We start from the raw sequence: 18,441 nt of genomic DNA, 5'->3' as shown, positions 1-18,441 counted from the left end.
CTATTCCTGGAAGGATTGTGTCTTAAGAAATAAGGGCCTTCTCTGTCCAGTCAATCCTGTTAGCACAATACAATTTGCCTATCAATCTCCCATCAACTTTCCTTAAAACATAACTATAATTAACAGAAAATTGATTAAATTTATAACATTTTCTGCATTAAATAATTCTCCTTATAGTCTACATGTTCAAATGATATGTTTTAAGATTATATCCAAATAAATGTTTTAATTTTTTCTACTTGTGAACATTAGGGTGTTATTGAAAAAATTCAAGCTTCCAAGGAATCATGAATGTAAGTTTCTGGCTTTTTATTTTCTAATTCTTTATTATTTTGAAATTAACAAAACTATGAACCTTTCATTTAAACATATTCTAAACTTGAATGCTTATTTTTCCTAAAGGATCAAGTAATTATCCCTTCCCAAACTTAGAGTTCAGAAAGTTCAGTTTCATCTTAAGCAAAAAGTAAGTTTGGGCTGGAGGTTAAGAGAACTGACTGCTCTTCCAGAGGTCCTGAGTTTAATTCCCAGCAACCACATGGTGGCTCACAACCACCTGTAATGGGATCGAATGCCCTCTTCTAGTATGCCTGGAGACAGCAACAGTGTACTCACATACACTAAATAAATAAATAAATAAATAAATAAATAAATAAATAAATAAATAAATAAAGTGTAAGTTTGTATATCCCACTCAAAAAAGACATGGATGAGGACCACAGAGATGGCTTGGCAGGTAAAATTGCTCACAGGGCAATCCTAAGCGCCTGAATTCAGTCCCTGAACATAATGGAAGGAGAGACCCAACCCCTGAAATGTTCATGAAGGAATAGGCACACATTAATAATAAAAGAACATAAAAACTGACACGAAATTAAAAAAGTTTCCTTGAAAGTTTGCACAAGATAGAAGTTTAGAATAACAGTGGAGATGAAACAATGGTGTTTTTTTTTTTGAGAAGAAATAACTTTCCTTATTTTAAGCAAAGATTCATAGTGGCTTCATATACAAATCTCGTATAGAATAAGTAAAAATTTTCAGGTCCCAGAACTACCATGACGCATAATTACATTCAAAACTACTTTCGCTAAACAGAAATAGTGGTGCACGCCTTTAATCCCAGTGTTCAAGAGGCTGAGGCAGGCAGAGGTCTGTGAGTTCAAGGCCATCCTGGTCTACAGAGTTCCAGGACAGCCAGAGCTATATAGTAAAACATTGTCTTAAAAAAAATAAGCAAACTAAAAATATAATTTGGCTGAAATTTTTGTGCAAAAAATATTTATTATATATTTTATGCTATTTAAATTTGGTTTTAATGACCTCAAAAATAGAAGAGAAAGAAAAAATCTTTCATTACATAGATACTACCATCTGTACAGAAGTAATCCTTATAACTGTGAAGTAGTAGTTTGGTATTCAACGTAAGGACTACATTCTGAATCTTAGTAATTAATGCTCACAATCTCCATGAAGAATGAAAGTGACAATCTCCTTTAAATTTTTTTATTTAAAACTTGTATGTAGGCAAATTCTTTCCCCCACCCCAACTATCCTACAAATATATTTTAGTGTTACATTAAAAAAAATAAATTAGCATCGGTGTTTTCACATGTAGTTTCCTCTTGGTCTCTTAAGACCACGTAGTCTTTCAGAAATGACTCCTACATTTTACAGCTCCAGCTGTTAATTTTGTGCTGCTGTTGCCTCTTAGCCACAGACCAACATTTCCAGCTGCCTTCTGGAAGGCTCATTTTGAAGGCCCCCTGGACATTTTGAGCAGCGGATTTCCCTGATCTGTGTTCCCCTCTCATATGCCAGATGTCACATACTGTCTCAGTCACTGTCCTATTGCTGTAAAGAGACACCAGGACCAAGGAAAGAAAGCATTAACTTGGGGCCTGCTGACAGCTTCAGTAACTTAGCTCATTATCTTCAAGACAGCAAGTAGGCAGGAACCGCTGCTGTCGTCGAGAACTACATCCTGATCTGAAAGCAGAAAACTCTTGGAAACCTCAAAGCCCCCATCCAGTGACACACTTCCTCCACAAAGCCACACTACTAATCCTTCCAATCCGATCAACCAGGACTCCCTAGTGACTAAGCATTCAAATATATGAGCCTAGGCTGGCCATTCCTCAAACCACCACACATTCTGACTTCCCCTTTCATTTCCTTATTGAACCTAGAAATCGTGTAATTCTTCATTTGTCTTCTCATACTCTGCTTCTGCCTCTAATCATTCTCAGGACCCTGTTTATTCTACACCCTACCTTTCCCTAAGGTTTCCTCGCTGTGGTATTCCTGCCCTTATTCAACCACCTTAGTCCTGTTCTCTACAGCTTCACTGTGCCTCCTCAGTCACCTCTGCAAATCCTTTCTGCGTGTTGACCAGGTTGTATGACCTCATACACATGTGCTTTTCGTTCTCAACGTTAAGTTGCATGTTGACTTTCTCCAAAAGTCTCATTCTTGCTGACCTTAGTATTGCCTTTCCATATCGCTTTCACAAGCTTCCAAGCTTCAGCTGAAGAGCAGACATGTAAAAGGAGCCACATGGACAGCTCTGTGTTTGCACCTTCATAAGAATCAAAAGGAAACCGAGACACGATTGAACAGCACATTCCAACTAATACAGCAAAATAAGCTGCTATTGTGCAGTTGGGATAGAAATCAGAAACACTAGTCTTTTGTTTTCGCTTTGCCTTCACCATCTATGTGTTTTATACCCTCTCAGGATCTGTACTCAAGCACTGTATTTCACTTGCTAACGTTCAGCCTGCCTGTAGTCCAATGTATGAAAACGTCACAAGGAAACCTATCTCTTCAGATGTTAATTTAAAAATAAATGACAAAAGGAAAAGGAGACTTATATAATGCCCAAGTCATCACAAACATACTCATAAAAACATTCTTAACTGCAGATGATCAGCTGTAAACATAAGCAACAAAAGTTTTAATTCAGTTTCTTCAGCCATATTCACTAAATCCTGGCGTATGACAGTTCCTACAGCCAGCGCCTAAAATATTAGACAGCATCGCTTAGAGTATGTGTATTAGGTACATTTTCACTTCAAAAACAGCAGTTAACTATGGATCAACCTGAATTTCATGTGCTTTGTGCTTCACAAAGGCAAAAGCCATTATTTTCTATCAGTACAGAAATTATTAAATTACTAAATTATTTATATTGATTGTATACATTAATTTTGAAACTTTAGATTTCCTAGCTGGAATAAATATTTTGAGCATTGAATTCTGTTTCTCCAAAACATGTATTTTTAACCAAACTTAAATAAATCATCCAGGGGTTTCTTTTGAATGCAATGGTGTATGAAGCCATCTGTTAAATTATTTATAGATAAATAAAAAACATTTAAAAACTTTCAAATTTCCATATAAGAATATATAGATTTTTACTTTATGTGTTGCTTTGATGATTATACAAATATACGTATATATACTAAAAATGCAAAAAATACATAATTTTGCTTAAATTTTGTATTCTGCTTTTCCCACACAATTTTTATAACTTTCTATTTTAAATTCTACGTATTTGTTGTAAATTTGCCAAATGGCTAATGTTCCACTGTAGCATATCAAAATTAACCTCATATTATTCAATATTTATTTCACTTATCCTTATTATATTCTTTTATATAACTCTTTATTTTAATTTTGGAGCCTAGCAAATAATTAACTTTTAATGGTAATATTAAGAATTTTTGTTTGCTTCTCATAGGAATTGCTCTTTTTAAATACTTTCATTGATTTCCCATGAGTTCAGAAGTGTGTCAATATTCTTGAGTGTTTTAGATTCATGTTCAATAGAACTTAAAGATATTAACCACATAGTTAAGTCTCTACTAGAAATAAAGATGCAGAGAAACATTCTGACCTGTTAATATTACTAATAATTTTAGGACAAAACAGACTAAGTCATAGAAAATATAAATAATGGCAGATGCAAATTGATAGTGATTTATTCATGCCTTCTAAATCAAGAGATTGTTTCCACTCTCTCACAGGTCAAACATTCCTGTGCAGAAATCTCAGCTGTCTCCAACCAACATTTTAAGTATAGAAAGTTTACACTTTCACTATCATTTATTTCATAGATTTAGTTTAATGTCTCTGCCTTTTTCTTGTTTTAATTCACTTGAAAGGAGGAAAGAAATTCTTTCAGTACTTTACCGAGACACTGTGTGGGGATGCAGAGATGATTAATTCAAACCAAACACCGTCCTCCACTCTGCACCTACACATGGGGATGCCATAGTCACAAAAATGATACCGGAGCCAGCAAAACAAAGTCCAAAAATGGTCGTCTTCTCGTCACTCACCTCGAGGGATTGGTTGAGGGTTGACCCCAGCCCACCATAAAATAAACCTCTTGCTTTTGCATCGAGAAAAAGAAAGTCCAAAAACTATTGTCATTATAAGGAAAAGATGGTTCGAAAGGACTGAGACCCGAAAAGAAGTAGGTTTAACAGTATGAGGAAGCCACAGAGAAAGCATAGGGAATGCAAGAAACACACTTTCAATGATGTGTCGTTTCTGAAACATTTCTCTCTTTCTTTTGTTCCGGAGCTGAGGGCTGAACCCAGGGCCTTGCACTTGCTAGGCAAGTGCTCTACCACTGAGCTAAATCCCCAACCCCTTCTGAAACATTTCTAAAGGAGGATTTTTTTTTTAGTTGTATCCCGATAAGCAGCCAAGGGATAATTCATACAGAAAGGAACACACGTAGAAGCCTTGCAAATCTTGTCAGAATCAGGAGAGGGCGGCTAAAGTTAGAGAGGAACATGCACAACAAATAAAACATAGTAAATATGCATCTGGTTTGTTTGCCTCGTGTTCTCGAGACCGGAAGAACATTAAATAAGTAAACTTTAACGCGTATAATCAGTTGAAGCTGTTAGGCAATGCACCTGCCTTGCTCTTGTCTCACAGAGTATTTTTCGTTGGTCTCATCCATTGCTTTTTCAGTGTGATCTCGAGACGCTTCTATTGTCTAATTCATCTTATACCACACAGAAGAGTTTCTGGGCGGCTTCTTTTGTGAAATTCCTAAATGTGCAATCTTTCGTTCTTTTTTTATATTCTCCTTTTCTTTTTTTAAAGAGAGCAGATGTTGCTGTTTCCCTGTGACAAATAACACTCCTCCTCCAAGTACTGGGTAATTAAAGTCTGATTCCCTCCCACAGCCCACCTGCACCTGCCACGCCACCTCAGACAAGACACAAAAGGTTTCTGTATTGCAACAGAAAGACCATTTTTTTCCGCAGTTCCTTCAGTGTTTAACTCGGGGGCCTCTCCAAGAACACAGAGCTTTTACACCACCTACATATAATATTTAGCTTGCATGTATTTAAAATATACAACATAAACAGAACTCAAGGGACTAACGATGAGAATTTAAACTGTGTTGTGTTAGGGAGAGAAGGCAGACAGGGGAAGGAGCCATGGGTGGGGAGAAAGAATCTCAAGGTCTAAGCTAAAACTACATGCAACACAGTTGTTCGTAAGAGCAATGGGATGTGGGGAAGTCATAACTCAAGAGTGTACATACCAAGGGTACAAGCAATAGCAGTAACCAAGTCTGCCATGAACAAAATGACTGAAGCTCTCTTTTCTATGGCTACAAAACTAAGACAGGAAAAGAGCCACTCTGTTGTCCACTCATTAACAAACATTAGCCAAGTGTCCCTATTTTCTCTTTATGTATTTGTTCTTACTGTTGCTTAATTCATTAAGCTTTTATTCATTTTCTTTATTTATATCTGTGTATGTGTTTGTGTCTCTATGGGTGTGTGATCTATGTGGGGGTGTCCACTGAGGCCAGGAAGAGGCTGTTGGACTCTCTGGAGCTGGAATTGCAAGGGTGCTGGGAAGTGAACCTGTGTCCTCTGTGATTTCAAAACGTGCTCTTAGCCAGTGAGCCATGTCTCCCGCCCTTATTTTAATGCCATTGTATATTGATGAGGTATTTGTTTGCAGGCACATGAAAAGACTAGGGTAATAACCACACCCCAAGCCTGTGATGCAGGCTGCTAGTTTCAGTAACAAGGTGGTGGGGAAGGCAATTGCATTGTTTTTGTAAATTTCTCTTTTCTAGCCATTTTTTTCCTCCAATTAGAATACAAAGAAGTGGTCAGCATGACTAGAACATTCCAACTGGTCCCATCTTTCTCATATCTGAAAGAAAACTATAGCTCAGCCTGTGACTATGCCTCTGTGTTTCTGTTCTTGCCCCCGAATTCTAACGCTTCAACATTTTTCACCAGCTGCTTTCCAGTTGGGTCTTACCGAGGGAGAAATAAATGACTTGCTACGGGGCATACATCAGGTCCAAACTCCGCAACTTAGGGCAAGCGAAGAGACTGCACGGGTGGAAGAAGATGGCTACCTTAAGCAGAAAGACATCAGTGCAGGGGACATCTGCCCTATCTGCCAAGAGGTGCTGCTGGAGAAAAGGCTCCCTGTCACCTTCTGCAGGTGACGCCTTCCTCTTCGAATTCTAGTCTTATGGAAATTCCCAATTAATATTCCTAGGAAGTTACGTCATGCGATTCCTCGATAGAAAACACAAAGTCTTCCTCTGTGTCTAATTTCTGTTCCCTTTGTGTTCTTCTGTTTCCTAGTAGGCACTTGTGAGATGTCCTGTTCTCGGTATTTTTAGGCTATGTCTTAAAGGTAAAATTAGGAAGTATCAGTCCATAGCTATTCATCCCTCTGCTTTACTTAAGAATGGGAAGACTTTTGTTTTTATTAATCCCTTTTACCTTTATTGATTTGACTGATTAATTAATTGATTTGGCCAGTGGGTAGAGTCGCACGCCTTGGCACGTGTGGAGGTCAGAGGAGAACTGCGGAAGTTGATACTTCTCCTTCTGCTTTGTGTGGTCCAGCGATGAGATCACTACCCAGACCCCTGGGTGCCAAGCGCCTTTACTCATTTGGCCGTCTCACCAGTCTTTGTTTATTTCTTTACTCAGGATAAATGATGCAACTGCAACAATATTTTCTGCATATAAAGATTGTTTTACTTTGAAGTTGTAAATGTTCTTTTTGATTTTTAAGAAACCCTATCTTCTAATTTAAGTTGTTCAAATTTTCCACTTAGTGAACAAACGTCCTCACTGAGAGAAACGCAGTCATACTATTCTTCATGGCACTCAAGCTGGACTTTAGAAGTCGAATGTGCTATTTGCTGATTAATTAATCTTCTTTGTTTTTGTCTCCTGTGTACTTGTCAAATATTTGAGTCCTGTTTTGCACATCTCCCTGTGGTTGCTCTTATTGAATTCTTAAAAGGTACCACTTCCCCAAACATCATTTCTTCTCCCTCCAGAGATTGCTCACATGGTTAAGATTTCTCGTGATTTCTCAATAAAGCAAAAGAGAGAAACGGAGAATAGGATCTACCCCCCTGCATCGAAAGAATTAACGTTTTAACTTTCATTTGTGTTGAAGCTTACTCTGGCCTTATAGGTGAAAAATAATTTTATGATGTAAATCTTTCACCATTTCCTCTAAAGGAAAATTCCTTGTATTTGGAATTCTGATCGAGATGGTAGATTAGATTTTCGTCAGTTTGCAATCGAGCTATATCTAGAAATCAGTTCGAAGTGCATCTTATAAGGCATAAAGATGTTCCCAGAGAGGTTTTTAATTTACTTAAACATTTATGGCAAATACATACAGTGAATGATAACACTTGGATTTTATTTCCGACAGATTTGGCTGCGGCAATAACGTCCACATAAAATGCATGAGGATTTTAGCCAACTACCAAGACACGGTGTCTGACACATCCATGTTAAAATGTCCGCTGTGCAGGGAAGAGTTTGCACCACTAAAAGTTATCTTGGAGGAGTTCAAAAACTCTAACAAACTTATGACCATTTCTGAGAAAGAACGACTGGACAAACACCTCGGGATTCCCTGTAACAACTGTACCCAGCTGCCAATCGAGGGGAAGTGCTACAAGTAAGTCTCCAGTGCTCACAGCTCTGAGCATGAGTACGCCCGGCCTTTAGCCTGCCCCCTCTCTCTCCTTTATGCCCTGTGTCTGTCTTATGCGATGACCGCTTGCTTGGGATTTCATTTTATTTTCCTCACTTTTGCAAGAGCATTGGCTTTGCGTTCTCATATGAATTTAGATGAATCTCATATAGAGCAGCATCTGGAAACCCTGGCATTCTTATTTCTTTGCCCTGGGTGAGCTTCCATGTTCAGGGTCCTGTTACAAGATATCTCACATCCTGTAACACTGTGCACCACTGATGAGGGAGGGGGTCATGACCAAAATCTCCTAGTAGACATAGAAGGATACTGATTAGACTGGCTGAACTTTAAATACATTTCTACAGACCCAAAATTGCAAACTGTGTCTCCATCTGCCTTGAGTGTTGTTCTGTTTCCATTCATATTCACCTCAGTGCTAACAAAAACAATATTATTCATATAGAAAACAGCTTAACTGTTTTATATATAACCCCAAACCTTCCTACAGTTGCTACAATTACACGATTGCTATATATACCTTGGTAACTATGATTAATTGAATAAAATTTTAAGTTGTATTTTAAAAAAGTTTTGTTTCAATCTTCATTAAAATTTTCCTGAAATATATCAATGTACCTTCCTATTTTCCTGAAATTAGACTACAGTCAGCCAAATCAAATATTTAGTTTAACTTTCTGATGGAATAGGGATATTTTTTAAGCCAGCAGTACTTGATACCTTTGTTCTTCAATCTTAATAAGCCTGTGCTACACAGAAGAAAATTAATCATGAACAGAAATCAGTATTGGAAAATGGCTAGCCAGAGGCCCAACAGAGTACCTGACTTGAAAAGGGGCAGAACTTGCACAGCCTTAGCATGAGGTGGGCTAGCTCAGGAACGTTGGTTCTAGGAATGATGGTCTTTTGGCACCTATTGCATGAAAAGTTTAAACATTGCCACTTAGGAATCAAATGTCCTGTGTGAGAGTGTGAGAGAGAAGGGTGTGGAGAGGAACCATGGGGGTGAAACAGAAAAATCACTTGTACTTATGTATTCCTCAAAGGGTCAGCACCCTTTAACTGATTCTATCGAAGATGGTGGAACACTGTTGCCCTGTAGTAGTTGATGATGGTCAACTCATTGGCCAGGGTGTTGTCTGTTTTCTGTCCTGGAGGATTGTCCTTCCAGAAACCACTAAGTTGATTCCTTCTGCACTGCGCTTCCCTGCACCAGGCTAAGTCTCATCGGACAGAAACGTCTCATAACTTGTTTATGGCTAAGAACAACCAGTTCTGTATACCTTGATTACGAATAAAAGCTGTGACATTGGTAACTCCACCTTCTACTCTTTCCTTCAAGTCGGTCCCCAAATCTAATTCTCCTAAGTGTAAGCAGTAGTTCCCCCTTCGTTAGCGCATCATGACAGCTGCTTCATCTGTTATATTAGTTCATGAAACATCAGACGTGTGTTAAATTGCAGTTACCTAAGCTTTTACCCCAGCCTACTCTGATGCATCTAGTGAATAGTGGCATTGCCCGTTTGTAATCTTGATTATGAAGAATCTACACATACGAGTAGGAATAATAAACTCGTGCACGTGTCTTCTGCAACATCTGAGGACACGTTTCTCTTATTTCTCAGGGAAATAGGCTTCTAAACACTAGAAAATTTTGATTTAGAAAAGCTTGTCTGGCTGAATTTTGTAGCAAGGAAACTAAAATCCTATGTGGAAAATGTTTACTAAATAGCATAAACTTGAAATTCAGTTTCTGTAAAAAATTATAGTTTAAAATTATCTTAATAATATTTATTGAGACTTTATACACTTATCTTTTCCATTTTATGGGGAAGAAGAAGAATATTCTGTGGCCAAAGGATCGTGTTAAGTGTAACCCTATCCTTCATGAGACATCTGAGGAGCCAGGCAGTATGGGACAAATCATCTGTCTGTGGGCTTACAGACTTAGGGCACGTGCGACTCTAGAGAAAGAAATCACCGGGGACTAAATTGATCTGAAAGCATCATGGAAAGGACACAGAGGGGACAAAGTAATAACAGTCTCCCCAGTACATGGGCTTATCACAGAACCTGAATGTCAGATTACATGACAGCAGGAGTCAAGTTTGCAATTCAGTCATGGTTTCTTATCAGTTGACCTTTAAATAGGGTGATTCCAACCTGGATAAACCCAATATAATCACAGGAGCTCTTGAAAGTGGAGGAGGAAGGGGAAAGCAGGAACTATGGCTATGGAAGAGAGGCAGAAAGTGTCCTTAATTACCTTAAATATGGAGCAAGGACCACAAGCTAGGAAGTGTCAGCTGCCTTTAGAATATGGTACAGCCAAGGGAGCATGTTTTTCTGCAGCCTCAAAAAGTGACACAGCTGGGCCCACACTCTACCTTTATCCCTTTGAGACTCATCCATTACAGGCTTCCATTACAGGCCCCTCTGATAATCAATGGATGGTATTTAAGCTAATACATGTGTAGAAAACTCTACAGAAGCAATAGGAAACTAATTCACAATGCGGCCAGAGTGGGCTTTGCCATGTGTGGCTCATTCACAGGTGTGTCAGTCGACTTTCTCACCTAAAACAATGGCAGTGATCGGGGTTTCCTCTCCTGTGTCTTGATGTGCTGTGCTGCAGGTGCACTGAATGTGTGGAGTATCACTTATGCCAGGAGTGCTTCGACAGCTGTTACCACCCCTCCCATGCCTTTGTGTTCCGGGAGGTAAGTGCCCACCGAAAACCCATGTGCCATTTGCCGGGCCATTAAAGACCAGTGAGTCGAAGAGCATGAAAAGCAGATAATGCCCTGGAAGGAAGGGATTGACTTTTAATTTAGAAATTACATTTGGAGTTCTCCGGCAACCGATTTTTGTACTGCTTTATAAATTCCATCACCATACCAAGCACTGGGTGTCCTAAAGAAACTTTAAGAGCAAGCACTGTGGCCTTCAGCGTGAAAATGAGTTGAAGCGACCCTAGCCTGTGGACAGGCTTATCATAACATTTCTGAGAACCATTATAGTGTTCTCTTAAAATTTCTCATGCCCAAATTTAATACATAGAACTTTTGTGGTTCCTTTGAATTGTGCATTTTAAAAGTATGTCCTGAAGCCCAGTGTGGTGGCCCAGACCTGTAATCCCAGCACTTTGCAGGCTAAGGCAAAACAGTCAGAACAGTTTTGGGTCAATCTTGGCTATCTAGTGAAACCTAGCACTAAAAACATACATACATACATACATACATACATACATACATACATACATACATGTGTGTATAGTAATACTGAGTAATGCTACATTTTTCTAATTATATATCTATATACATACATATATATGATATATATATATATTGATGCTGAGTAATGCCACCTTTTTCTAACTATAAAAATAAAACATCTATGATTATAGTTAATTTTGGTTTGTTTGTTTGTTTGTTTGTTTGTTTGTTTGTTGGTTGGTTTGGTTTGCTAGGATTTCTCTGTGTAGCCCTGGCTGTCTTTAAACTCTGTAAACCAGACTGGCCTTGAACTCAAAATATTTAGCTGATTCTGCCTTCCCAGTGCTGGAATTAAAGGTGTGTGCCACCATTGCTGGGCCGTAATTAATATTTTTACATTAAGAAGAACTGGGCAAGTCAGTAAGATAACTCAGTGGGTAAAGATGTTTGTTGTCAAGCCTAGAGACCCAAGTTCAATCCTGGGACCTACATGGTCAACAGAGAGAATCTATTCCTGTAATTTAATGTCTGTCCTCAATGCAAGTGCCATCGCAGGTATACAGATGGTTGTGGGGAGGAAGAAGGAGAGGGAGGAGGAGACAGATAGAGTCAGAGAGAAGACTAAATTAAATAAATAATAACATTGAAGGAGTGATATTTGTTGTGGTGGTACATTCCTATAAATCCCAGTTACTCAAAGGCTGAGGATTATAAATTCAATGCCTGTCTGGACAACATTAGAAACATACAAAAGAAGAGGATAGAGAGATTTTTTTTTCAGTGATCCAGATACTTGCTGCTCTTCCAGAGGACCCATATGGCTCAAAACTCTCCTGTAACTCCAGTTCCAAGGGATCCAGTGCTCTTCTCTGGCTTGTGGGCACTGTGCATGTACATGGTGTGTACATATAGGCAAAGCACCCATACATATAAAATAAATAACAGTTTAATTAAAAATAAATTAATGAATTCAAAGTAATGGATGTAGCTCAGTGTTCCATTGATTAACCTCCCAGTGTTGAGAAAGAAAGTAAAGGTCATTCTAGTAAACTCACAGCAGGAATGAGATCTGTCAGTAATTTATAATTTTAATGTAGTAAAGTAGGTATTCTTGTAATGAGTATTTCACAATATTATATCGTTAATATGAAGCCTTGATTAATTTAATCAAAAATAATTTTTAATGATTTACAAAGTAACATCTACTCTTTTTTTTTCACCTATTTCAGAAAAGAAATCAAAGATGGAGATCAGTAGAAAAAAGATCAGATGTTGTAAAATATTTAGATACTAAAAATGAGGGAGAAGCAAATATGCCATATTTTAAAGAAAAGCCAGGGTAAGAGTCTCATGAAAATTGATATTTCTTGTGTGACAGGATCTGTGTGTAATTTTTTTTAAATTTAAATAGGTTGTGTACATAAGCACTTGCGTATGTATCCCAGGTAACATTTCACATCCGGCGAAGAGCAAGGGTCTTCAGTCAGCCCGTTCAAATCGAGTCCTAATCAAGTGCTCACTATCAAGATGGGTTTGGGGATACAAAGCTCACTTCTCTCTGCACATTTTTCCCATCTTTAAAACAGGGATAACATTGTACCGTTATCAGAATGTATCTTTAGAATAATAGGAATTTTGTTGACTATGTGAGTAAGGTCCACATCTCCTTTGTCTGTCTTGCAACTTTTTTTTTCTTTCTTTCTTTCTTTCTTTCTTTCTTTCTTTCTTTCTTTCTTTCTTTCTTTCTTTCTTTCTTTCTTTCTCTCTTTCATTTATCTATTTATTTATTTATTTTTACACTCCAGTCTTTATTCCCCTCCCGGTCTACCCCTACCCAACAGTCCTACATCCCATACCTTCTCCTCACCCCCCCAACCCCGTGTCTCCACAACAATGTCCCCACCCCACCAACCCACCAGACCTCTCAACTTCCTGAGTCCGCCAGTCTCTTGAGGGTTAGGTACATCGTCTCTGACTGAACCCAGACGCAGGGGTCCTCTCCTGTTGGAGGCCTCATCTCAGCTGTTGTATGCTGCTTGGTTGGTGATCCAGTCTCTAAGACATCTTGGGGGTCCAGGTTCATTTTTTCATCATTTTCTTTTTTCTTTTTCTTTTTCTCTTTCTTTTCTTTTCTTTTTTCTTTTTCTTTTTTTTTTTTGGATTTTTTTATTTACATTTTAAATGTTATCCCCTTCCCCCAACCCAATCCCCAACCCCTTCCCACCTCCCCGCCCTGACATTTGCTTACACTGAGGGGGTCCAGCCTTGGCAGGACCAAGGGCTTCTCCTATTGGTGCCAACAAGGCCATCCTCTGTTACATATGCAGCTGGAGCCATGGGTCTGTCCATCTGTACTCTTTGAATGGTAGTTTAGTCCCTGGGAGCTCTGGATGTTGGTATTGTTCTTATGGGGTTGTAAACCCCTTTAGCTCCTTCAATCCTTTCTCTAATTCCTCCAATGGGGACCCCATTCTCAGTTCAATGGTTGGCTGTGAGCATTCGCCTCTCTATTTGGCATGCTCTGGCAGGGCCTCTCAGGAGACAGCTATACCAGGCTCCAGTCAGCTTGAACTTCTTGGCATCTGCAATATTATCTGGGTTTGGTAGCTGTATGTATATGGGATAGGAGTCCCAGGTGGGGCAGTCTCTGGATGGCCTTTTCCTCAGTCTCTGCTACAAACTTTGTCTCCGTAAGAAGGACTGAAGCATCTGTCTGCTCTTCAGTCATCCTTCTTCTTGAGCTTCATGTGGTCTGTGGATTGTATCTTGGGAAATTTGAGCTTTTAGGCTAATATCCACTTATCAATGACTGCATACCATGTGTGGTTTTTTTGTGTTTGGGTAACCTCACTCAGGTTGATATTTTCTAGTTCCATACACTTGCATATGAATTTCATGAAGTCATTATTTTTTATAGCTGAGTAGTACTCCATTGTGTAGATATACCATATTTTCTGTATCCATTCTTCTGTTGAAGGACATCTTGGTTCTTTCCAAAGGAGTGTTCCTCTTTCTCCGCATCCTCGCCAACATTTGTCATCACCTGAAGTTTTGATCTTAGCCATTCTGACTGGTGTGAGGTAGAATCTCAGGGTCAGTTTTCTGATCACTAAGGACTTTGAACATTTCTTGAGGTGCTTCTCAGCCATTCAAGATTCCTTTGTTGTGATTCTCAGTCTAGTTCTATACCCCTTTTTTTTATTGGGTTATTTTGGTGGTTAGCTTCTCGAGTTCTTTATATTATTAGCCCTCTCTTGGATGTGTGGTTAGTGAAAATTTTTTTTCCCAATCTGTAGGATGCTGATTTGTCTTATTGACTATATCCTTTGTGTCCTTTGTCTTGCACCTTTCTTTTTTTTTAAGATTTATTTATTATATACAAGTACACTTTAGCTGTCTTCAGGCACATCAGAAGAGGGCATTAGATCTCATTACGGATGGTTGTGAACCACCATGTGGTTGCTGGGATTTGAACTCACTACCCCTGGAAGACCGGTCAATGCTCTTAAGCACTGAGCCATCTCTCCAGCCCTATCTTGCAACTTTCTAATGGCACTAAGAACCAGTTAGTTCAGTCTATCATGTTTTGTTAATTGTACTTTTAACATTGCACATCTCACAATATTGGGGTAAGCATGGAATTTTCTCACTAACTGTCATTCACCAACTGAGATCACATCCTTGAGTATTGGAGCTACTGTTTGTGCACCTCGTCTGTTGACAAGTAAGCTGGTTTGTATTTTCTAAACGTATGTCTAACCATTTGCTCAAATCGGAATAATTCTAGCTTATGACCCTCAATGTTGTCTTTTGTTGACTTTAAAGTATAAACAAAAATCTAATCAATATTTCTACTTGATGTGGCTGAATTAAACCATGATGTCAGCTCTACCAGACTCAGAATTCTATAACGAGCATAAATCTCTAACTCAAGAAAACCTTGGCTTCCATTGTTTTACTTAGGTAGCAGGTTTGTGCTCTGACTTGCTTTCTGATCTGTAATCACACATGGGCGTTCAGGTCTTTCTGTCTGTCTTCACTCAGTCAGTTTTACACCCCGAAGCATGTTGTGAAGTCTCTGCCTCTCCTTCTGATTACAAAGAACAGCAAGCTGCTCGCCCCAGGGTACCAGTGTCGACTTTGCTTGAAGTCATTTTGTCTCGGTCAATACACAAGACTGCTACCATGTACTCACAAGGTAAAAGCCACCTCCCTTTTGCTTTCCTTTTACTAGAAGGCAATTTCTCAGGAATAAAGTGGCGGTTGAAAGTTTTCCCTTTCCTTTTCTGTTGTGCTCTGTACAGAGACGGTCACTGGCACAGCACAAGGGGACAAGTTCCTGCAGAGGAGTTAGCTTGCCTTCATGACAAAGTTGCATTTAGTAGGACTTGCTTCCTCATACACTGTCTAGCTAGGATAAATGGCACTTTAACTGCATTCTTTTATGCACTTATGTTACATGTCACATAGAAAAAGCCTATAGAATTGTGTCATGTGTTTTTACAGTTCTCTAGATATAAAAAATAGAAATGCCTTAATTGAAAATTATTCATAAGAACTCACTATACAATGCCCAATGTCACTTGACAGCCATACTTAATAACCACATTTTCCCCAAAATAGCATTGTTTGAATATGAATGTAGAGCTTTAAAGTCAAACTTAAACAGTCTGATAATACTTTTTCTTTTCTTTTTTCTTCTTTTCTTTTTTTTTTTTTCGGAGCTGGGGACCGACTGATAATATTTTTTTATAAGCAAAATGCATGTGTGTTATTTAGTGTGTTATGGTTGCGAAAGTCATTTTTCAATTCTTGTTGGTTATGAATTTTTAATTTCTAATTGTTTTCATTAGAATTTATTAACATGAAAATAACACCTTGAATGGTGAGTTTCTAACAAACCTAGGAAAATGATATACTAAAGGGACTTTGCATTTCGCAGTGTAAAATGGAAATCAGTCAATATAGGTATTGTATTTATAAATGGATGCTCAAATGTTTTCATAACATTTGATAAGTTGGCATTATCTCCCTCTTTGCTCATTAGTTTCAATATACAAGTAGGCTGGAAGTTTTTACTATAAGAAGCGTCTGATGAACTTATAGCATTTTTGTTTCAAGTTTCACAGGAAATGTATTGACAATTGGTTATTCCACAAGTGCAATTCATGCCCTATTGACAGACAAGTCATATATAACCCTCTGATCTGGAAAGGCGCAGCCATGGATGGACAAGCACACCAGCTGGCCTCAAACAAAGACATCGCCCATCTGTCGAAGCAGCAAGAGCCAAAACTTTTCATTCCTGGTACTGGATTAGTTTTAAAACAAAATAGAACTGGAATTTTACCTAGAATTCCCCAGTATAATTCTAAAGTATTGACTACATTTCCAAATCCATCAGATAACTATCAGAATATAACAATGGATGACCTATGCTCAGTCAAAATAGATAATTCAGATTCAAGAAAATTAGTTTTTGGGTATAAAATTAGTAAACCGTTCCCCACATATCTGCAAGACCCAGCCGCTGGGCCAACACCATCTCAAACATTTCTTCCCTCCCTTCCTCATAAGAACGTTATTTGTCTCACTGGAAGGGAAAGCCCACATATCTATGAAAAAGATCATACTGGTCGAAGCCAGAAGACAAGCAGAGGTTATGAACATATAAACTATAACACAAGGAAAGCTCTCGGCACTAGATTAAGACAACACAAGAGATCAAGTACATTATCGACAGAAGATTTAAATCTTACTATCAACTGGGGTACAACCAAACTTAGTTTGTCTAAAAAACCTAATAATTCCACAGGGAAAGTTAGACAAAAATGTGGTCGTCCACCCAGACGACCTGCATATCACCCTTTACAGACACAAAGTGCTGCTCTGTCTTTAATAATGGAAGGAATTCAACTGTGAAAAATAAGCATTTTTATTACACCAGAAAAACTTGAATATTTAATATGCAAAATATTTTATTTGTAGTACATAAGAATCCATGTACACCCCTGACAAATATATATATAAAATACTCTATCATCATTTTTGCCTCCTTGTCTGCGAATAACGTACTGTGTTTACAGAAGTCGCCCTGCTACATGGGAGACTAGACAATGTGTGTTTTAATGAGAAAACTCAAGATGCTATGTATTGAGAATAGTGAATAGAGCGTTCATATTTTATTTTAGGCTGACTAATTTTTTCACTAAAGAAGTCAATTTTCCCCTGCTTTGAGTCACTGCTCTAAAACCGCCAGAGAATAACATTGTATGCCGGATTATTTCTGGGGAACTACATAAATTTCACATACTAACAATCACTGCAAACCTATACGAAAGTCCTAACGGTAATCCTTTTGTTATGTTTCCTTAAAGTAGTTTTGTTTTTATTATTTTAAAGTTTTTTTCTTTTTTATTGGTTATTCCATTCATTTGCATCTCAAAGAATATCCCACCTCCTGGTTACCCCCTCTACCAACCCCCCATCCCATGATATCCCACTTCCTTGTTACCTCTACCCCCCCATCCCCATTCCACATCCGCCCTCCTCTCTCCCCTTTACCTGTATGAGGATGCTCCCCCACCCACCCACAATCTCATGCCCCACCACTCCAGCATCCCCCTACTCTGGGGCATCAAACCTCCCCAGGAATAAGAGCCTCCCCTTCCGTTGCTGTCAGGCAAGGCCAGCCTCTGCTACATATGTATTTGGAGACATGGATCCCTCCCTATACACTTCTTGGTTGGAGGTCTAGACCCCGGGAGAACTGGGTGGTTAGGCCAGCCTATGTTGTTCTTCCAATGGAGTTGCAATCCCCTCCTGTTCCTCCAGTCCTTCCGCCAGCTCCCCCATCAGGTTGATGGTTGGCTCCAAGCATCCGCATCTGCATTGGTCAGTTGCTGTCTGGACCTCCTCAGGAACCACCACACTAGGTTCCTGTCAGCCAGTTCCTCTTGACCACAGCAAGGTTCTGAGGTAAGGTAACCGACCAGCCACCATTTGGCTTAACAGTACCAGCAGTTTCATCTAGCAGTGCTGGTTGGAAGAGTAGGGTTTGTGTGCTGTTTCCCAGAACAAGATTTCATTGCAGCAGTCCTGGAACTAGATTTCAAATCCACGGCCAAGATTGATCCTCCTCTTACTCCCCTTAACCGTACACATCTCCTCCTAGCTTGGGCTGCTTTAAAATTGAATGAAT

At 38.9% G+C, this 18,441-nt stretch overlaps 1 protein-coding gene across 6 annotated transcripts in view; it reads left to right on the top strand.

Moving 5' to 3' along the window:
* The window catches only part of Zswim2 (zinc finger, SWIM-type containing 2), a 20,537-nt gene extending 3,252 nt beyond the window's left edge, over window positions 1-17,285 (top strand). The window contains exons 3-9 of one of the 6 annotated variants that reach the window (XR_015682790.1): window positions 253-293; window positions 6,285-6,495; window positions 7,738-7,989; window positions 10,661-10,745; window positions 12,470-12,579; window positions 15,289-15,438; window positions 16,370-17,285. Coding sequence is in view for 3 of the 6 variants with exons in the window: in NM_001011960.2 (NP_001011960.1) it covers window positions 253-293; window positions 6,285-6,495; window positions 7,738-7,989; window positions 10,661-10,745; window positions 12,470-12,579; window positions 15,285-15,438; window positions 16,362-17,162 (1,654 nt within the window). In the remaining 3 variants the exon portion in view is untranslated. 6 annotated transcript variants of the gene reach the window in all.
* Window positions 17,286-18,441: the final 1,156 nt, after the last annotated feature.

This window comes from Rattus norvegicus, chromosome 3 (genome assembly GCF_021556685.1).
Source record: "Rattus norvegicus strain SHRSP/BbbUtx chromosome 3, alternate assembly SHRSP_T2T, whole genome shotgun sequence".
Lineage (NCBI taxonomy): Eukaryota > Metazoa > Chordata > Mammalia > Rodentia > Muridae > Rattus > Rattus norvegicus.
Note: the sequence above shows the minus strand (reverse complement) of the source record. Positions and strands in the feature narration are given on the sequence as shown.